Source organism: Sarcophilus harrisii, chromosome 5, assembly GCF_902635505.1.
Source record: "Sarcophilus harrisii chromosome 5, mSarHar1.11, whole genome shotgun sequence".
NCBI lineage: Eukaryota > Metazoa > Chordata > Mammalia > Dasyuromorphia > Dasyuridae > Sarcophilus > Sarcophilus harrisii.
This window is the reverse complement of record NC_045430.1, coordinates 134,159,250-134,181,668: the sequence shown is the minus strand read 5'-3', so window position 1 is coordinate 134,181,668 and position 22,419 is coordinate 134,159,250. Positions and strand designations below refer to the sequence as shown.

The 22,419-nt window shown below is 35.0% G+C and overlaps 1 protein-coding gene across 1 annotated transcript in view; it reads left to right on the top strand.

Moving 5' to 3' along the window:
- GRM3 (glutamate metabotropic receptor 3) overlaps window positions 1-19,113 on the top strand; it is a 272,331-nt gene extending 253,218 nt beyond the window's left edge. The window contains exon 6 of the mRNA XM_003771437.4: window positions 18,385-19,113. Coding sequence (XP_003771485.1) covers window positions 18,385-18,458 — 74 coding nt within the window. The 3' untranslated portion in view covers window positions 18,459-19,113. The remainder of the gene's footprint in view (window positions 1-18,384) is intronic.
- The last annotated feature ends 3,306 nt before the right edge of the window (window positions 19,114-22,419 follow it).

Genomic DNA, 22,419 nt, shown 5'->3' with positions numbered 1-22,419 from the left:
TCAAAGTATTTTATAACCATTAACATTTGTACGGTTTAGATAATATGATTAGACAGCCTTTATCCCACTGTGATTTCATGCTTGTATTTTAATTGAACCTTACAACATCTCTGTGAGCTAATAAGTCACAGATATCATTACTCCCACTTTATAGAAAGGAAACCTAAAGCAAAAATCCCAAGAATACATAAGAAATCAGGCGGAATCCCCACTAAAACCTAGATTTCTTGACTCCCAGTTCTATGCTTTTCAAAGTCACTTTGCAAAGTACTTTGCTTGAGGCAAGGACAGAATGAATGGATGGATGAAACTGGAAATCTGGAAATCTTTGGCTCTATTCCTGAAAATGACTCTGATTCACAACAAAAGTAGGAACAAAATCCTTGTCTATTTATGATGTAAAAATGAATACCATTGGAACCTCTCTCTCACCTTCAGGGAATTGTATTTTCTTATCAAGAAATGCTTTTAAATTTCCTTGAGTTCTTCAGACAAAGTGTTTACTTAAAAAAAAAAAGGAAATATGTATTTATTGAATGATGCTATGTGCCAAGGCATTGTGCTAAGCACATCACAAATATCTCATTTGATCTTCACAACAATTCTAGGAGTTGTTTTCAATGCTCTTATACAATGAATCTATTTCTCTAGACCTTGCTTTCTATTTTTCTCCCACACCCACACATATCTTTTCTATTTAGATAAAAAGAAAAGGTCGATTTTTTTTTATTTGCTCAATACTAGAAGTTAGTCACATAGCCAACCATTTCCCAGGACTAGGGAACAGGAATCCTATCCTGGGAAAACAAATGAGATTATATTATATGCCTTTGAAAATAATGGTGCACATGATTTTTTTTTTCTTAATTCCAAAGCCCAGTAACACAACCATGTTCTACCTAAAATGGGATACATAACATACATTTATATTCCTCAGTGAATTGGTCTAATGGGGAACTACTAGACTATCTTTTGTTTATTTCTTATAGCAATCCTGCAGGTTGAGGATCATGTGATCTAATAAAGAAATAAGCATTTATTAAGCAGTGATAGGCACTGTGCTAAGCAATTTACAAATATTTTTCTATTTTATTCTACAAAGTAGGTGCTATTATAACCCCCAATTTGCAATTGAGGAACCTGTGGTAGACAGCATTGAACGACTTGCCAAAAGTCACACAGCTAGTAGGTATCTAAAGCCAGATTCTGGTCTTGATTCTAAGCTTGGAGATCTATCCACCATCCAACCTGTCTTGTTTCTTTGAGTTTGAAGGGGTCTGAGAGATGAATTTGGTGACTATAAAGGATTTCACAGGCCATCTAGTCCAATGCCTTCAAAGTACAGATGAAGTAGATGAGACTCAAATGAGGTGAAGACTTGGTGTGGTCATACAACCAAGGACTGTAGTAGAGTTAGTCTACGAAACTGAATCTTCTAACTCTAGAACCAAATGTTTCTTTTCTATCTCAAAAACTATTGATCAGATTATATTAATGAAAGTTGTAAAGCAATCCAGTAGCATGGAAAGAACACTGAAGTGAATAATGGGCACTTAGATAGCAACCATAAATAGAGTGCTGGACCTAAAGTGAGTAAAACTGATCTTCCCAGTTCAAATCTGGTCTCAGACACTTAATAGCCATAAGCTTCTTACAAGTTCATTTTACAGATGAGAAAACTGAAGTTAAGAGGATTAAGGGAATCTGCCCAGGGTTACACAGCCAGTAGCTATCAGTGTTAAGACTTGAAACCAAGATCCAAAGTCACATCCTTCATTTTTAATGGTAGTTCTTTCAAGCTATTATCATGGAGACAAATTCTATTCTGCATCTTCCTCTTTCTCAAGCAAAATTGTAGGAAAGACCCAGATTTGGCTCTTGATTAAATCCAGTGATAACTCAGAGCAGACAAAACCTCAGGATATTTCACTACTAAGGGCTATTAAGGCACTGTGGTTCCATACACTCCCTCTTGACAAAAGCAAAATAAGGAATAATATTATTGAACTAGGTGGAAACTTCAAATTATCTAATCCAACCCCCTTATACAAAGATAGGTTGATAAATGTTTTTAACAACTAGTGAGGGGCAGGCAAAAGTGGGGTTGTGCAATCATGCCCACATAGCACACTCTTGGGTTTTATCTACATTATTAACATTATCTCCATCATGTTCTTAAGTCTAGACAAGCAACAAAACAATAGTCCAACCCTTATTTTTAGCACTTGCCCCATTTTCAAGTGTAAATGCTCACACATTATTGATAAGCTCTTGTGAACTGCTTTGAGCCAGTTCAAGATGGTACTAGCGCACCCATCTTACATATGAGGAAACTAAAACCTAGGGAAATGAAATAATTTGTGCAGTGTCACACAGGCCACCAAAATTGCCCCATAGATCACCAAGAATATGTTAAATTTCTTTAGGGGATAATCCAACTCTGGTTCACTGATGCTGATGCAGACACATAAATGAAATTCAGGGTCTATGTCTTCAAATTGGTGACAGTTTGGACTTGGAATCAAGAGACCTGCCATGTAAAAAAGAAAAAAAAAGATGTATTTTGTAAAACTTTTTTCTTCTAAGCCCATTTAGCATCATATGCTTAATTCCTAAAAGCATCCTATTTAGATGAATACATTTTTAAAGGCATTTAATACCTAAAGTCAGGTAAAATACAAAGAAGCTTCATTCTAAATTGACCCTAACCAGTAATGTAGTCTTTTCTGGCATTCTGAATTTTCTACCTCAACTCAATTACAATACACATCACAAAGAATATTCTATCAATGTTCAAGAACACTGAGACAAATTCAGAGAACACACAGTTGACAGGAAGAATACTTTGAAAAGATAAACCAACAAACCCTTCCCTTTCAGTTCTGTGTTGAATGGCCTCTTATTCTGTCAGCATGGGGATAGCTTTCTATCCATCACAAATAGCTCATGTCAAGATACTCACCAACAAAGATAATTTCTGTCTGGAGAGCTTAGCTGTCCATATGATCAAGATGCTCCTGGCATTGATGGTACACACCATTAAGGAAACTTAATCAATCAGATCTGATGATGATGAATGAGGCACTATGTATAAGTAGTAACTGCCTAAAATTTTAAATCAAAGATACTAGACTGTTTCTAAATTCCAAATTCTTAAGGAAATGCACTATTTTCTTGAATTAATCATTTTTGGTTGTATTATCACTGCTTTTCTTCTTGCCTCTGTTATATCTCAATTCCAACTCAGAATGGGGAACTACTAGATTATCTTTTGTTTATTTCTTATAGCAATCCTGCAGGTTGAGGATCATGTGATCTAAGAAAGAAATAAGTATTTATGAAGTATCTATTATATAATAGGCACTGTGCTAAGCAATTTACAAATATTTTTCTATTTTATCCTACAAAGTAGGTGCTATTATAACCCCCAATTTGCAACCTGTCTTGTTTCCTTGAATTTGAAATGTGCCTAAACCAGGTATTTAATATTGTACCTGGATGTGAGAGAAACACAGATCTGTTTATAAATACATGCTCATATCATTTAATATTTGTTAAATTCCTTTATGAATATAGGAAATAGAGTGTAATGCTAGGGTGTGGAATGTGTGTTTACATAAAAAAATGGGTAGTACAGTCAAAGTAATACTAAGTTGGGAATCAGAAGAGTTAGATTATAAGCATATCCCTACTCCATATAACTGTATAACTCTGGGGAAATCCTTTAACCTTTCAAAACAATTTTCACCTCAGTTTCCCTATCTGTATAACAAGAGAGTTAAGATAGATGTTGCTTTTAGCAATAAATCGTATGACCTGTGATCTGTTACCTAAATAGGAGTATGTTACCTAATAAAATAATACACATTTAGATCGCATACAACACCCCTAAATTAAGCCTTAGATGATTTGCTTAGCACCCAGGAGAAGATGGCTAACAATATAGAGATAAAATGAACATACTAATTTTCTTTTTTCCTCTCTTCCTCCCTCTCTTCTCTCCTATCTGTTTTTCTTTATGGTTGGTTTTCATGGAGTTATGTGAGGAAATTCTAATTTCCTCTAGTCAGAAATTTAAAGAAAATCAAAAATTTAAAGTTGGTGGATGTTAGAGCTATCACTAATCTTAATTTTAGGTAGATTAGGCAACTATTAATAGAGTATGACTTTAGTGATCAAGGAAAGATCTTATCATCCCAGAAAGGGACATCCCTACTATGTAAGTGATGTCTAACATTTCAAGCTTTCTATCATTTATAGGATTACAGAAACTAGATCCATTTTATTCCATTAGTAGAGGGAACACTCAAGGGAGGAAACTCCCTCTCTGTTAATCTAAATCAGCACCTTTTTGACAATTTAAAGATGCTTAGAAGGTAAGCATTTCACCAGGATTGTAATCTAGTTTTACATCAGAGAAAGCACTTAAACCCAGGTTTTCCTAATTCTGAAATTAGCTCACTATCCAACATTACCTTTCATCTATGATTTATACTCTAATATAAATGAGTTTTATCCCTTTTCCTGGAAATGCATTTTTTTAGAAGAAAAGGAAGATATAAAAAATGGATACTGGAATTCCAAATAGCACAGAGGAAGAATAACAGACAGAAAATTGAGGTTAAAGAAAACAAATTTCACCTCTTTTATTCAATAAATCTTGAGTGCTAACTAGGTGGGATGTAGTGTGACTTCACAATTTTGTCTAGGATTGACCCTATCAGTTAACCTATCTGTGAGACCAATGTAAGCAAGAATCAGAGTGGAAAGAGTAGTAAAAGGTAGACCTGACAAATGCAAGTGGGGTCAAGGGTTGCTTTAATGCCTACATAGATGATAATTCTTAAAGGTTAAAGTGATGAGCTTAAAATAAGAAAGACCTGAATCCAAATTTTATCTCAAGCAATTCCTAGTTGTTTGATACTTAGAAAGTTATGTAACTTCTCAGCTTCAGTTTTCTTGTGTGAAAAATGATAATAATAAAAACTCTAGAGTTTCCCCTATGTGGTTGTTGCAAATTACAAATAAAATAATGTATGTAGAGGGCTTAGCACAATTTAAAGGACTTAATGTGAGGTATTATCAGTATTATTATTATTCACAAAAACATATAAGTGGACCAAAAGGAAACTGAATTATTAAACTAGTATATAACCAAGACAAAATATCTATCAAGCCACTTTCTTCATTTTCTATAGGTATCAATTCAAGTCAAGTTTGGAAATACTTTTTGGAGGGATCATTTAAGATTACTTTCATTGAGAGATAGTATACTGTGGATAGAAAGCTAATACATTATAGTCATATGACTCTATGAAAGTTACTTAGTCTTTAAGAAAATAATTCTCTAATATATAAGACCAGGTACTGATATGAGTTGATTTTTAAAAATATTTTCTCATCTTGGGGTTCCATACATCAATTAAATCACAGGCTAATCTTTATCCCTTTATTAGAATCACAGGTAGCCATTACCTAATTGAAAAAATTTTAGAATCTGTACCTCCATCATCCCAGTCACAATCATAGGAGAGTGGAATCATTACTTTATTCATAAAAGATGCATGTATTGGAGAGAAGTTGGCCTTCTGTTCTCACTATAGAATGAACCTCCTATAATCCTTCCTTGGGGAATTTCTGACATCTCCACCAGGAATCTCACACTAAAACTGGGCTGCCAGGGTCGTTATTATCCAGGTTACATCTATTAATCTCTACAAAATCTCCTAGGGCAGGCCTGAGGATTCCCTCTGTTGGAATAATCAAAGGGATAAGTGAGATAACAGGCTGGATGACCCAGCAGGAAAAAGGAGGAATCAAGAAGCTAGTGGATGTTAGAGCTACCATGAACAAGGTATTGAAAATATCCAAAAACAAGCAGATATCCTTAGGGAAAAAATTATTAAGGGTCATCAGGAGCAAGGAAATGGAAAAATATGACAGACAGAGGCAAGCTGCAATGTCTGCTCTGTTAAAATATTTGTGTTTTATTCCAAGTCTGATGTATTACCCAGTTACATAATGCAATGACTCTGGGGATTTGAGCTCAATGCCATTAAATTGACTGATAGACTTGGCATCTGAAAAATCTATTAAACGAATACATTTAGCATTGATCGAAGGCACAGGGTATCAGAACAAATAGGGTCTTTTACTTCAAAGCCAATGCAGCCTGGTAAACTGTAGAGCTGTTCTGATGTTCTGCATTAGGGAAAGAGAAAGAGGCTGATTGCACAGAGTGAGTATAAAACATCGATCTGGAGCATTGAATTTGTGAGACTAAATATGCCTTTTAATTGGTGTGAATTACCCTCAGCAATCAATGATGGGCTTATTAGGCCATTTGCAGTTAGCTATAGTTTTCTCCTTGAATGCAGAAAATGGCTGTGTATCTGCTGCCTTTCAACCCAAGCACCAATACCTCCACTCCTCAGAAAGCCAACACTGGGCTCCCTCTGCTTCTTTTTTCTGCCATAAGGAATGATTATAGAAATCTGCGCAAGAACCCTTGAGAAAATGGACTAAACTTACACTATTGAAAGTATCATGGGTTTTTATGAGTTTAATAGCAAAACTTATTACATGCAAAAAAGTAAGAACTCTTAGATCTTTCACACATTTTTATAACCTCAGGGAGTAACAGCTGTCTTAAATATGGGCTGTACTAGTAACAACTGAAAGAAAAATAAAGTGAGACAATAAATGCATGGTTTAATTTTTTTAGACTGTATCTCCCTCTTTTGCCTAGGCTAGAAATATGAGGGTTTCAATTTGTACCTCGACTCACCCAAGTCTCAATTACAAAAATATAAAACTATTATTTTATTCATAAAGATTTACTAAGCCATGAATAGTCATGGGCACAGTCTCACTCTGGCATGAAAGCTTTGACCTAATCCTTTTTTCTAATCTAGGCCAATTTGTCCATTCTTGAGCTGACCCAAAGGGCACAATGCGTCAATGTCAAATTTAGTGCAAACACCCTCTTGGCTTTATCTTGATAGCAGCTCACAACTCCGAAGCTCAAGAAATCTCCCATCTTCAGCCTTCCCAGTATCAGGGATTAGAGATAAGAACTTCACAATTCAATTCCACAAAAATTTATTGAATACATATAATCCAGATGATCCCAAAAGTCTTAGTGCAGATTTAAGTTTTAAATAGCTTTAATAAATAGCTTTAAATTGCACCAAGACTTTCAGGACATCCCACATATAAGACATAGTACTATATGCTGAGTGAAAAATGACAATCACTGCTCTCAAGGAGCTTACAGTCTATCAGGGGGCATATAATGTATAAACAAAGATAATGAAAGATAAAATGTGATCAGAACAAAGAAGAGGTTCAGAAAAAGAGCTGCAGGAAATTGAGGGGAAGGGAAGAAGACTTTCAGTGAGTGATTATTAGGAAAGCTCCATAAAGGATGTATTAACTAAGTTGGGTCTTGAAAAAAGAGGCTTTGGGGGCAGCTATTTGGCGCAATGGATAGAGCACCAGCCCTGAAGTCAGGAGGACCTGAATTCAAATCTGGTCTCAGACATTTAACACTTGCTAGTATGACTCTGGGCAAATCACTTAACTCCAATTACCTCAACAACCAAAAAAGAAAAAGAAAAGAAAAAAAGAGGGTTTTAATAAGCAAAAAGTGATTCAGTCACAGAGAACATGATTGTTTAAATGTATGGAAGCCAGATCAGGGACCAGCTAAGAGTAGAGGTAGCTGGACACTGGCATGCAGAAATGGAAGTAAATGTAAAATAAGGCTGGAAAGGCTCAAACTCCAGAAAAAGGAAGTGACTCTCAATAAAGAGAGTCACTGAAGGTTTTTGAGAAGAGAGTAATGTAATGGAAATTATGTGTTAGGAAGATTCACTGGAAAATGAGTGAAGGATTGATTAGAGAGGGGAGAGAATGGAAGTAGGGAAATCAATAAAAGAAATGATGCAAGGTTGAGGGAATTTGTTTTGCTTGACTATGCACATTTGTAACCAAGATTTCACTTTTCTTGTATTCTCAAGTGATGAAAGGAGGGGAGCAGTAAAAAGAAAATACTATGCATCTGAAATTAAAATAAAATTTAAGAGGTGATCCAAGCCTGAATTACAATAATAGTTAACATGGAGAAAAGGACTTCAAAGTAAAAGTTATTTTAGAGGCAGAATCAATACGACTTGGCAACTGATATATATGGAGGATGAGGAACAGGGAGCTTTAGATATGATCCTTAAGTTTCAATGGGGACACCACCAATGTATATCATAACCTTTACATAATAGTAATAATAATCATAGTAACTTTTTCCTTACAAAACTTTTCATTTCATGATATAGGAATTTCCTAGTTTAAAACTTCCTCTGTCTTAACAATTTATCTGGAGACACTTGAGAGTTTAAATAACTTCCCCAAGGCCACACAGTAAAAATATATCAGAAGCAGGATTTAACCCTTATCTTCTTTTTTCAAAAATTTATTTTTTTATTAACACATTAATATATTCATATGATATAGGAACTACATTTTAGTCTTAACCTTTATCTTCAAATCAAAAAACATTCATTAAATTCCTACTATGTGCCAGCCCAATGGTTAGCTAAGTGCTGGAGATATACAAGTTATATACAAAATAAACTAAGAATTAATTGAAAAAGAACATAATAGAATCGAGAGTAATTGTGTAAGATTTCCAGACAAAGGTAGGATTTCATTTGGAATTTAGTTTGAAGGAAATCATATGAAAGTCAGAAGGCAGAATTGATGAGGAAGAACATTGGAGGCTGGGGGAACAGCCAGAGGAAATGCCTGAGGAAGGATAGGAATGTCTTTTTTGTAGACCAACCAGGAGGTGATTGGATTGAAAAATATGTGATTAAGTATAAGAAAACCAGAAGGAAGGAGGGACCTAAGTTAGGAAGGATTTTGTATACCAAACAGAGCATTTTTATATTTGATACTGGAAGCAATACAGAGCCACTGGAGTTTACTGAATGGAAAAGTTACATGATTGTACTTGTACTTTTGGAAAATCACTTTGGTGATTAGAAGATAAATTGAAGTAGGGAAAGACTTGAGGCAGGCAGCAGGTATATAAAGACAGCAACAAAAAAGTGCCAATGTCAAAGAAGGAAAGGAATCATGTATGAAAATTTTTTCAGAGGTGAAATCAATAGTTTAGATAGTTGGGGTGAAAGAGTGAAGAATCAAATATAATTTCAAAGTGGGGAGCCTAAGGAAATGGAAAAATTGTGTTACCCTCTAAAATAGTGAAAAAGATTGAAAAAAGTTTAAGAGGAAGGTAGAAAATTCTGTTTTTAAAAAAGATATACTTAAATCGTTTACTAGACATTCAATCAGTGATATCTGGAGGACAAAATGGGGATGTGAGATTGGAGGCCAGCAAAAGGCTAGGATAACATAGGCAGATCAGAGAGTCATCAGCATAGTTAAATCCATGGAAACTGGTGAGATTTTCAAGTCAAAATAAAGGGAGAAGACAAGAGAGCCCTGGGGAGAAACCTGAGGGACACCTACAAGCAAAGGAGACTGAGAAGCAATAATCAGACATATCCTAAAGAGAGAATAGAGTATCAAGGAGATGAGAGTGGTCAATAGTGGTCAAAGGTTACAAGGAAGTCATAGAGAATGGGGATTGAGAAAAGGTCATTGGATTTGGCCATTAAGAGATCACTGGTAATGTTGGAGAGAACAGTTTTAGTGGAATTGTAAATTCAGAAGCCAGACTCTAGGGATTAATAAGAAAATGAGATGAGGAAAAATAGAAGCATCTTTTACAGATCACCTTTTTAATTAGATTAGCTACAAAGGAAAGAAAAGAGATAGAATAAGTAAGAAGGGATTGAAGGATCAAGTGAGAATTTTTTTGAGGACATGGGTATGTTTGTATGAGGTAGTTGACAGGAAGAGATTAAATGATACAGTTGGGATGGTAGAAAGATAACCTATTAGAAGTGAAAGGATGAAATGGGATCACTTGAGAAGGTTAGCCCTATAAAGGAATAAGTTAACTTTATCATATGGGATGAGGGTGAAGGAGGAAATAGTCACAAAAGGTATCTGAGTGATAGAGAAGAAAAAAGAAAGAAGAGGAGCTCCTGGTCAATCACCTCAGTTTTTTTCTATAAAATTGCCTAGCAGTAGTGAGGATCCAATTAAGATTATATAACATAAACATATAGTGGCCCCAATTAGAACTGTTGTTTGAGTTTCTCTAACTTCAGCACAATGTTGTAGGAAGAAAGATAATAAATGATAAAAGTGATGCATGGATATAACTTGATAAAGCATAATCGATGATATGATAAAGGGGATAGGGAGAGGAGTATAATGTAAAGTTTAATTGGTTCACCAAGGAGTCAAGATGGGGGAAATGAAATAGGATACATGTCCTGGGAGAGAAATAAGAAGTCAAGGGATTAGAAATAATAATGTGAACAAAAGTGGAGATTGGAGGTAATGCATTTATGGTTAATTGCAAGATAAAGAATATGACCATCTTTATGACTGTGTTAGGTAGAGGAATAGCTCAAAGAAAGTGAGTAGGTTGAAGAATTGAGTGGTTAGAGAGTTTGGGAGAAAATCAATATAAATGTTGATATCTCCTATCTTGAGGGTAGGAGCTGGAGAGGAAAGAAAAATTGTCAGAGTCATGGGAGGTCCAGTGGAAAAACATAAGTCAAGATGATGCGATAGAATATCAATATGAATGTAATAGAAGGAGGTTACTGAATGATGGAGGTATGGGGAGAAGCTGAAAGTAGCAAGGAGCATTCCAATTCTCTTCCTCAAACAGTGAGCTGAAGAGAATGAGTACAAGGAATACTAGTAATGGGAAGGAGGTCAAAGAGGATTGTGTCGTTTGAGGGGAGCCAGAAAAGTTTCTGATTCTGAGATCAAACTTCTATCTACCATTTATACTTTCTCTATTAAAATAGTAATGCCTGCCACTTTTATAGAAATTAAGGTTTGCATAGTGCTTTACATATAATATATCATTTGATCCTGTGAGAGAGGTGCCACTATTATTATCACTTTCCCTACGTCTAGAGAAGGCAAGTGATTTACTAAGGTTTAGGTTGGAATTGGACACAGTTCTTTCTCTATAATCTATACTGTATCCACTGTGCCAAAAGTCTTTAGTAGGACATCTTTATGAATTGCAAAGTGGCAAAAAATAAACAGAAAAATAAGAATTATTACTTGGTAGGCAACCTTATAATGAAGAACTTTTCTGCGTTTAACTAAACTGATTGCTGAATGAAAAGCATATGCCTCTTCCTCAGGCTCCTGAAAAAGTCTATTCAGCTTAGAAGGAAATATCTGAGTCTCTTCTCCCTGGGGATACAATATTACCTTTATACCATAATGAAGCATTGCAGTAAGACTTTAATGGCTCGAGAAGTTCATACCATTGATAAAACAATAATTTCCTCTACTGCACACAGCAAACTAGAGAACACTAGTAATATTTTTTCTGATAATAAAAGAAACAAAATTGCAAAAGCATATATATACAGAGCGATGCTAAAATGGAAGATTTAATCACATAACAGTTAAGGCTCCCTTGACTCCATTATGAAATGCTTGAAAAATATAAGCTGCACCAGCAGCCTCATGGGTTGTGGTTATTGTTATTTCTATTGCTCTACTAATAATACCTTGATTTTGGAGAATTTCTTCTAAAGCTTCTAGTCATTTTACAGAGGGTGAGTCTTTTAATGGATAATGAAGGAGACAGAGACATATTATTTTTTGCACTGGAATTTGCGATTGTGATGCCCAAAAGATCATTATTAGAGGTGTCAGAACTTTGCTCATTTTCTCTGTGTTTAGCTAAACATTATAGGGAGTAAGGGATCATGAGTAGGGCTTTGTGATTCAAATAATTCTTATACTAATCCCACCCCCTTCAAACCTATCCTGTCAAATAAGATTAGAATTATGGTCATCCCCAAAGACAAGTCCTGTATATGGCATGATATGGTGGATCACATAAAATAGATTTCTAGTGTTTCTCTATTTTAGATAGGAGATAATTTGGGCATCAAAAGATTAATGGGCTGATGTAAGAACACACAGTGAATTTTTGTAAGTTCTAAGCTAATTTCTATTTTCATATCGTATTCTTCAGATTATAAAAATTTATTCAATCCCATTCAATACCATCTTAAAATATTTCTCAAGTTATCTGAGCATACAAAGTCTAGTGCTTAAAGATGATATGATGCAAAGATCAATATAACATAGATCCTTCTCTTCAATGAGCTTACAATATAGTAGAATAAATATGATCTTTACAAATATATACATACAATTCAAAGTAATGTGTGAAAGATTCTAAGAGTTGCAAAATGCTATGAAAATTCATAGAAGAGAATTTCACAGAACAGGTGGCAATTGACCTTTGTCTTGAAGAACAGGTAGGATTTTAATTGGCAAAGATGTTAAGGGTGGGAGTTTCAGGCAGGTGGAATATCTGGGATTCTAATTTAACTAAGAGCTAAGAGTAAAAGAAGGTAAGGGTGAGGCAGGCAGATGGTGAGATTTGAAACTGAAGTATGATTTAATGCTAGAATTTAGTAATTTTTTCAGTCATATCCAATTCTAACTGACCCCATTTGGGAATTTCTTGGCAACAAAACTGGAGTAGTTTGCCATTTCTACCTTGTTTTATGGATGAGAAACAAGAAAACAGGGGCAAATAACCCAGTAAGCATCTGAGTTTGGATTTGGACTCACAAAAATGAGTCTTCCTGATTCCAAACTTCACACTCTGTCCACTGTACCACTTAGCTGCCCTGATCTAGGACCATCCAAAAGACATACTGAGCTAAATACGTGTACACACTAAGTTAGATTAGACTTAGCTTGGGAGTTCCATAGGTGAATTGTTTAACTTACCCAAAGATCAGAACATAAATTCAGAAACACACAGGTATGGAGGCACAAGTCTCCAGTTTGTTATGAAGAATAATGGTTCAGATTGGGAAAAAGAGGTCAGTGATGTCAGGCAGAGGACTGAATGATTGGAGAATGGAATGATGTATAAAACTGAGACATCTAAGAAAGAAACTAGTAACAAAATCCATGGCATCAAAAGATTATATACACAAATGCTCAAAGTATAGGTAAGAAGCAAAGATAATTAGAGAACCTAAGACAGAGATAAATCTTAGTACATGATATTCACAAGGATAAGCATAACTACCTATGACTCTAGAAATGAGTGCAAACCCTTGGTCAAATGTGTCATTTATTCCATAAGATACAGAAAATAGGGATTGAGATGAGGAAAGGACAGAATAGTATTATAGGTTAAGAAGACATACTTATGTGAAGAAATCCAGAATGAGAGGTGGGAAGCATCATAGCAAATGTTAATTGGAATAATAAAAGTTGAGACAAAAGCAAACAAAATAAATTAGTTATAAGAAAATAAATTTGTTTCAGAAATAAATCATAGGTCTAGAAAGGAAGCATGATATAATATTGATGGGAGTTCAGTTATCTAGACATCTACTGTAGCTCTCTTTTCCTTTGCTAAAAGCAGAGTAACTGATAACATCTTGGTTTACTTTAATTATTTATCTTTCTTCCTTCTCTGCATTTGGTAAGAAGGAAATTCTCTTCTAGACCTGCTACCCACTAACTGGGAGGAACTATTAGTTGGAATGGAAATGATGGGAACAATAAGAGGAAGTAATCACCTCATCTTAGAATCAGTGCCGGAAATAAAAAGGAAAAGTGGCCCTAATATAACATGAGCCCTAAATTGTAACAGAGATTTCTATACCTCAGAGGGAGAAAGTCTAGATAGAATGTTAGAGATGGAAATTCTATGGGACAAGTAAGCCTGAGGAGGAATGAGTGAAGCTTTCACAAATGAAATTCTAAAGACATGACCAAAAAATTTTTTCTAATGACAAGGGAAAGAGTAAATGGACTCAAGGGACCAGCTAATACTGGTCCTTATCCATCAATATAGGGAATTTTTTGGTTTAGGTTTTTTTTGTTTTTGTTTTTAAGAGGCCGATTAAATATGAATGTGAAAGACAATTAAATGGGGAGTTTGGTTGGCTATGTTGGGGAAAAGAAGAGTATCAGAGAAGGAACAGGTCTGCTTTTTTGCTTGGGTGGGAAGATGATAATCAGTGATGGAGAAAAGACTGAGCTATTAAATCCTTACTTTGCTTCTGTTTCCTCTGCCAAAAATGATCTTTGTACAGTAAAGGATAGAACAAAAATGACTAATACACCTTTGAAACTCAAGAAAAATCAGAGACAATAGATTGTTGATGAGTTAAAATTACTAGGCTTTAGATGAACTACATCCCAGAGTATTCAAAAAAGGAGCACATCTTTGAAAGAAAACGCAGAATGTCTGAGCTATATAAGGACTGGAGAAGGGCAAAAGTCCCACTTTAGTTTAAAAAAAAGAAAGAAAGCTAATTGAGTCTAAAAAAGTGAAAACCAAGGACCTTAAGGTTGATTCCTGGCAAAATTTTAGAGCATATTATTTAAAATGAAGTCTGCTGGATATCTAAAAATGAAAGCTATGATCCCAAAGACCAGATTTCATCAAGAAGGATTTTTGTCAAACTAACCTCATTTCCTTTTCCATCCAAGTTATTAGAGTGGCAGATTTGGAAATATAAATAATGCTTAGCTAGATTTTAATGAAATATTGGTGGAATTTTTGTATTACTCACGTGGACAAGATAGAGAGATGTGTCGGACAATAGTACAGTTGGGTAGATAGGAAATAAACTGAATAATTGGATCTAAAAAGTTATAATTCCATGATTAATGTCAACTTAGAAAGAGATTAATAGTACAATGCCCTAAGGATATGTACTCTGTCTGGTGGTATTTAACATTTTTATCTATGTATATAAAGCCACAGATGTCATTCTTGTCAAATTTGAAGATCACACAAAGCTAAGAGAGATAGCTAGCATGCTGGTTAAAAGTGTCAAGATACAAAATTGTCTTGATAAAATAGAACATCCTGAAACTGTAGAGAAATGAGGATAATATCTTACACTTGAGTTGAAAAAAGTCATCGTCCTACCACAAGACAGTTGATACATGATTAAATAGCAGTTCTGCTAGCAAGTAGGAATTATTTCACTTCTCTGTACTTGGATCCCTAGCATCTAACATTAAATGAAATACAGTAATTTTTTTCCTCATACTAAAACAGTTTATATTTTACAAGGCTAGGAACTGATGGGAATATACACAGATAAATATGGGCAAAATATATTCAAACTATATTGGAGGTATTCAAAAGCAGATAGGCGATCCTCTCCCCACCACCCATTAGTGTGTTGGGTTGTTAGAAGTCCCTTCCTAGAGATCTTTAGTTGGTGGCTTGGATATGCTATACTGGGGACTCCTTTTGTGCATGGATTGGGCAAGATGGCAGCTAAGGTTCCTTCTAATTGTGACATTCTATGATTCAATACAGTAATTTCTTAACAAATATTTGTTGGTTTACTAATTGAAAAAGATTTAGTTTTAGTAGATCACAATCTCAAAATAAACTAATAGAACAACATGGCAGTCAAAAAAGAGTTAACGGCATTCATGGTCAGAAAGAGGAGGTTAATAATTGTTTCCTACCTTGCCAGACCATTTCCATAATAGTAGATATAGCTTGACACTGATTAGTGAAAATCCTTGGTCAAATATATTTAAATATATATGTTATATATTAAATATAAATATATTTGAAATTATAATTATGTAAAATATTATTATTGCTTCCAGCCCAATGGAAATATGTAGTGTGAATTCAAATAATATGACAACATTAAGAGATTAATTATTTGCATTAATTGGGACTTACCATTATATCTGGGTAGGAAGACATTCATGACATGGAGAATATCTTAAAGACGATGAATAGACTGGTGAATGTTTTCATCATGCTAGATAAATTGAAGGTGGAGCAACTAAGTGGCACAGTGAGTAGAGTGCTAGTCTTAGAATCAGGAAAACTCCTCTTCATGAGTCATCTCATACACTTACTAGCTGTGTGACTCTGGGCAACTCCTTTACCCCTAAGTTTCCTTAGTTTCTTCATCTGAAAAATGAGCTGGAGAAACAAATGGCAAACCACTCTGGTTTCTTTGCCAAGAAAATCCAAATGGAGTCATGAAGAGTCAAATACAACTGAAAAACAATAAAATGTCAACAATGACCAAAAAACAAAACAAAAAAAAAAAAAAAAATGAAGGGACTGGATACAGTCAACTTAAAGAAAAGATTTAGGGCTAGATAGTAATTGTCTTCAGCTCTTTTAGGGTTGTCTTGTGGATAACAAATTTGATTTTGGAGAAAGGCAAATTTTTACCTAGTCTAAGAAAAAAAAAAAAATTCCAAAAACTAAAGCTAACCAAATAGTGGAATGGGTACCTTAGGAAGTACTAGATTTCGCCTCACTAGAAATCTTCCAGCAAAGACTGGAAAGTTGCCTAAACAGAAATGTGCTACATATTGACTTCATTTAAAAATATTATCTATTATATTTTTATTTAATTTTTAATATTATGTTTTTATATGTGTTTACTTATTTTCATTTGATTAAACATTTTTCAGATCTATTTCTGACCATAATAAGAAATATTGGGTACCACATGCAGGCTGTATATTTAATGCTTCTGTTATAGAAAGAATAGCTTCATTCAAATGTGCTTTAGATAATATATGGCTGAGGTGCTTTCAAAGTCTGCAAGCAGCAAACAGTAGGAATCTTATCTAAAACCTTAATCTTCTGGAGCATTAATAGCTAGTTCAAGATTGACCTGGATTACAACTCATCTACTCTTCATGCATTATGGTAGGCATCTTTTATTCAATAACCCTTTATCAATGAAAAGATAAATGTCTCAGTCCCTAAAATTCTACCATTAATCACTCTTTTGGATTAAAATGAGGTTCTCTTTAATATGCAAATATATTACCTTGATCGCTTTATACTTTAAATCATTAACAATTGGATAGCTGATAAAGTTAATTTGTGGAATTCGGAAAGATGTCTTCCTAATTCTGCACAGTAAAGTGGAGTACAAGAAAGGAAAATACACTGGATTTAAGATCAATAGGCCGGGTTCAAGTTCCAAGTTTCCCACTTGCTAAAGAAGCACGTTTGCCTCCTTCCCAGGGTTGTTCCAGAGATCAATTAATGTATAAAATTGTTTCATAAAGCACAAAATACTATGCAAAATTAAAATACACTTATTATTAATATAATTAATGACTGTGTCATGGTGAATAGAAAGCTGGCCTCTAAGTCGGGAAGTTCTGAGTTCAAGACTCATCCCTCCCACATCTTAGTTATGTGACCCTGTCTGACTGGTCCCTCTACCTCTTGGTGCTCCAAACCAGTGTCCAGGCCCAGAAGTTGCATTAAGGATCCAAGTTGCATTAAGAGGGAATTTCTCTCCTAGGAGTTTTGCTATGCCAGTGAAATCACAAGTCCACTCCCCATTATGTAATATGGTAATATGACCTTTGTCAAAGGCACATTTTGACACAGGTCACATGGACTTTTGAAGACTCCACATTTTGGCTGCATCATGAAATCATTCCAGAGGCAGAAAAAATGGGGACTTCATTGACATAGATTTCCAGAGGAGGAAACTACCTCTGCCAATACAGATTTGCTCTGCTTTGTATCTTACAGTACTGCATAGTTAATTGTCCAGACCACTGAGGGGTTAAGTGACCTACTCAGAGTCACAAAGCCAGCACATGCTGGAGGCAGAACTTGAATCCTGGGCCTGGAGTCAGGAATGTTAAATCTAGCTCCAGATACTTACCTGCTGTGTGACCTGAGGAGAATCACTTAAACCATGTTGCCCCCAGTTTCCTCATGTGCAAAATGGAAATATTAATAGCACATTTGTGAAAATCAAGTGATGTAACAACAAATTTTGGGGCACAATGCCTGGCCCAGATATAAATGTTATAAATGTCAATCACCATTATTATTATTATTCTTTACAAGAAGGCTGGCACTATGCACTCACTATACATATTGCCTCTCAATTTTTTTCCTCCTCTGATTTTGAATTCTCTACACCCCTACTCTTTCTCAGCCAAGAGAAGGTAAAATCACAGTCCTGGAATAATAGAATTCAAAAGGCACCTTTAAGATGGTTTGGACTAGTCCTGTTTTACATATGGGAAGAATGAGCTTTGGAAAAATTAAAAGACTCACCCAATGCAACATAGGTAATGAGTGCCGAAGCCAGGGCAAGAAGCAGGTTTTCAGAGTCTAAGTCTGTCTACAGTACCTCCAACCTAACTGTCCAGTTCATCTTGTAGTCCTGACTTTTCCTTCCTGTTTCTATCTTCCAGCATCAGCCAGCACTTATGTCCCCACGGTGTGCAACGGGAGGGAAGTCCTGGACTCTACCACCTCATCTCTGTGATCATCGTGACTCTGCAGTTCAGTTCTCGTGTGTTTAGACTGTTAGACAAACATGCACATGCTGTGCAGTTCTGGATCAAACAAAACAAAGCAAAATGAAAAAAAAAAACCCTAGTACCTTTTTTTAGAAACAGTACAATAAATTATTTTTGAGGACTGTACAGTACCTAGTGATGTGTTAGGACTTTTTAGGCCAATTTTAGTACCCTTATAATTAACTCTTCCATAGGACATGGAAATAACTATTGTTTACACAAGCAAGTTGTAGTGATTAGGCCAAGACTGAAAGGGTCTACAGCAAATATGGTGGCAATATTAGGTAACCTTTTTTTCCTATGAAGTTTTTTGTAGGTCCTTATTGTAACTAATTTAGAATGCGTTTCCATGTTGTATATTAAAGTTACATTATGTGTAACAGATTGTTTTTCTCAGCACAAAAAAGAAGACATCAGTATTAATGTAAAGATATTGACAATAAAACCTTCAAGGTTTTCCAGCATGGTGGATGTTTGTATATTTGTTTATTTTCTTCTTGGAGCTTGAAGCCAGAGTTCAAATCATTTTCTCCCTAAAGTGAGAATGGGATGATGAATATCTACTTTCTATTATATACTAACTCAGAGGTTCTTGAATAAAGGAAAGCAATTATATTGAAATAAAGATGATTTTTTTTAACCATTCAACTTCACAGCTCCCCTGAAACCTATAGCCCCTTTTTTAAGAATCCCAGTTTTAAAGGTCATCAAGCTAGGGTTTGATAAGAAGAACCTCTGATATGTGGGGTAGCAATATTTAAGTCCCTTATGGTGAATACTAACAAGTAACAAGGTTAAAAGACAACTACAGTTACCTTGTTTTTATAAACTCTTTTCTCTTGAAAAGTCCATGCACTGCTCTGACTTACCCAGGGAAGAAGTCAGTCCTCCTCTACACTTGAATATTAATCTGGTACATCTTGACAAGATTCACAGACCAAAGCCCCTGCTTCCTCTCAGAACCCCAGTTATTGTAAGGCATATTTGGAATGGTGACAAGTTCTCCCTATGGAAAATTCTCCTGTTTCCACAATTTAACTAAAAAGGCATGGTTCAAAGCAAGGTCCTTTGTTTCCCAACATCATGTAGAACTCTTTGCACAAAGAATGTATCGCTAGGCCTAAGTTTTTTTGGTTTAGAGTTTGTTGTTTCCTAACTAGAGTTTCTTCATTTATGGTTACTAAACTTTTTTAACATTTGCCTCACTGTATTTTAAAAATCAATGAGGTTATTTGGTTTTAAAATGTATTTTATACATTTAAAAATAATATTATGAGAGGAGATCCATAGGTTTCTCTGGGTGCCAAACAAAATGTAGGACACTGAAAAAAATTAAGAACTCTTCTCTTTGAGTCTGAGGACCACAAGAGACAGGGAGAACATTAATTAAAAAAAAACTAAATAAGAAAAATACTTTATTTTATCTTATAGTTTCTTATTTCATCTCTTTATCCCAAAATTATGGATTGATTTTTAGTTCTACCTTCTTTTTTCACCAATGAGATGCTGATGACAATCCAACAGCAGTCAGCCAGATAGTGGAACAAAGACTAATAAGAGAATTAAATGTTACCATATAAATAATATGGTATTGAATAACTATGACTGTGCTAGATCTGAAACACAGAGAATGAACATATGTATATGAAATTCAAGTGGGTTAAATTTAAAAGAGTATAAAATAGGTAAAGATATATGAACCCTTTCATCTCTGTTATCTTGATTGTGTCCTTTTCAAGCACTAGAAGCTTGCTAAGCCATGAATTCTCATACTCACATGAGAAACAGGTCACTAGGGGTGGGGAGTGGGATAGGGGAGAGGAGTGAGAATGACTTGAGTAATAGAATCAATAGCACTTGCTGACCTAGACAAAAATATTTCTCTTGTAACTGAAAACTGGCAGTAATGCTAGCTAAGCATGTGTGTTCTGAAACAGCATCAGTTCAGGAGAAAGGCAAAGACAAGACTGATGGAAGAGAAAATAAACTCAGCCCACTTAGGAGATGTGACACTGTAAGAAAGGCAATAAGATGGGTGATTCAGTGCCACAGCTGATGCCTCAAACAATAAAATGGATCATGGATCTTTCTAAATGAGACAATTAAGGACTGTGGGTGGCTCTTGGAGAAGCAGCGATTTTGAGATGTGTGGTTTGATCTATGACCCATGTGTTTCAGAGCTAGTACTGCCAATACAATGAAAACATCCCAGCCCCTCCTCCAGTTCTCTCCCTCCTTTGCCACGAGTTTATTGTGCACTCAAATGGCATCCTATAATGTATAATCATCAGAATTTTTTTAAAGCAGTCAGAGGAAGGCACAAAAAGATATCTTCAGAGGGATAGTCACACAAGTCATTTCACACAGCTGAATTTGATGATGTGCATGTATCAATATTATGGTTATTCATTTTCTTTATGGTTTGAACATCTTTCTAAAGGCTAGCATTTTGTAAACATACCTATCTATTTTTACAAAACTACCTCAATCTATAAAGTTCAAGAGGGAAAATCAGCATAATTAATAGAGTGCATATAAAAAAGCCTAATAATATAGTTACAATTCATTAAATATTTGGAGAGGGGCAAAGCAATTGGGGTTAAGTCACTTAACTTGCCAGGGTCACACAAATAGTAAGTGTCTAGTATCTGAGGTCAGATTTTAATTCAGGTCCTCCTGACTCCAAGACCAGTACTCTATCCACTGTGCCACCTAGCTGCCCCGCAATTCATTAAATATTATAAACCGCTTTCAATTGGTTGATAAAAACAACAGTTTTGGTCTGGTTAAAAATCATTTTATACACACAAATGTATGTAAATATATAGATAGTTCATCCATAAGATGTGACTATATATGTAATCAAATCTTATTAAAAATTAGAAAATATATATGACTTATAATCTTAGTGAGCTGCCTGAGGAACTGAGAACTTAAGTGACTTACCCACAGCCACACTGCTAATAAGTATGGGCAAACATATATATGTATGTATATGTGTGTGCTCACTGACATGTGTGTGTATTTCTCTGGATGTTTATGCATTTTATCAAGGAGATATTAAATTAACTGGAAGTGGAAGATGAGAAAGCAATGTACTAAGATGAATCTGTCAAGCCAGATACCACATAGAAATAAAGAGATTAGTAGAAGAAATCTGTCATTCACATTACAAGAAGCCTCAAAATTCAAAGCTCAGATTCTTGAACTCAAATTCTATATATCAAGGGAAGAATATGGGTGATTGATTAGTGGAACTAGGTATCTTAATAAAAGAATAGACATTTTGATTCCAAAAAAGTTACTTAATTTTGGTAGGATGCAACTAATAAATGGAATGTAGCTATAGAAGAGCACCTTATTCAAAAAAAGTAATGAAAATTCATTAAGATTGGTTGAAGAAACAATGGAGAAAGGAAAATGAAGTAGAGGAGGCTCAAATTATAGACTTCAAGTATCTGGGGGGTTTATGGAAGAGGGATTAGTATATTGTTTATACACAAACTCCAAGATCTTTTTCTAATTCAGTTGTAATAATCACTACTCTGGCCCCTCACTGCCTGAAAGTCTCCAGTACTTTCTTAAGGAATTTGGAGGAGGTGGAGAATCTGGCCTTTGCAAAAGACTCTCAGCACCAACAACAACATTCTCCCAGTTGTAAAGGGAAACCCTCCATACCTGTTCCATTTAGCCACTAAAGAGTTGGATTAGCTTTTACAAGGAAATATTTAATTCAAAAGTACAAATTTACTCCTCTGACACAGAGATTTAATTCTTCCCAATATACCACTTCAGTCTCATGAGAAGAGAAAGGTATTAGGTTCTTAATTTAGCTCAGTTTCTATAAGTGTACTGTACCAGCTCCAAGTTTAAAACTCCCTTGGGCTTGAGAACTGGGTACCATGGTTTCTCATGGCTTTCCATTTG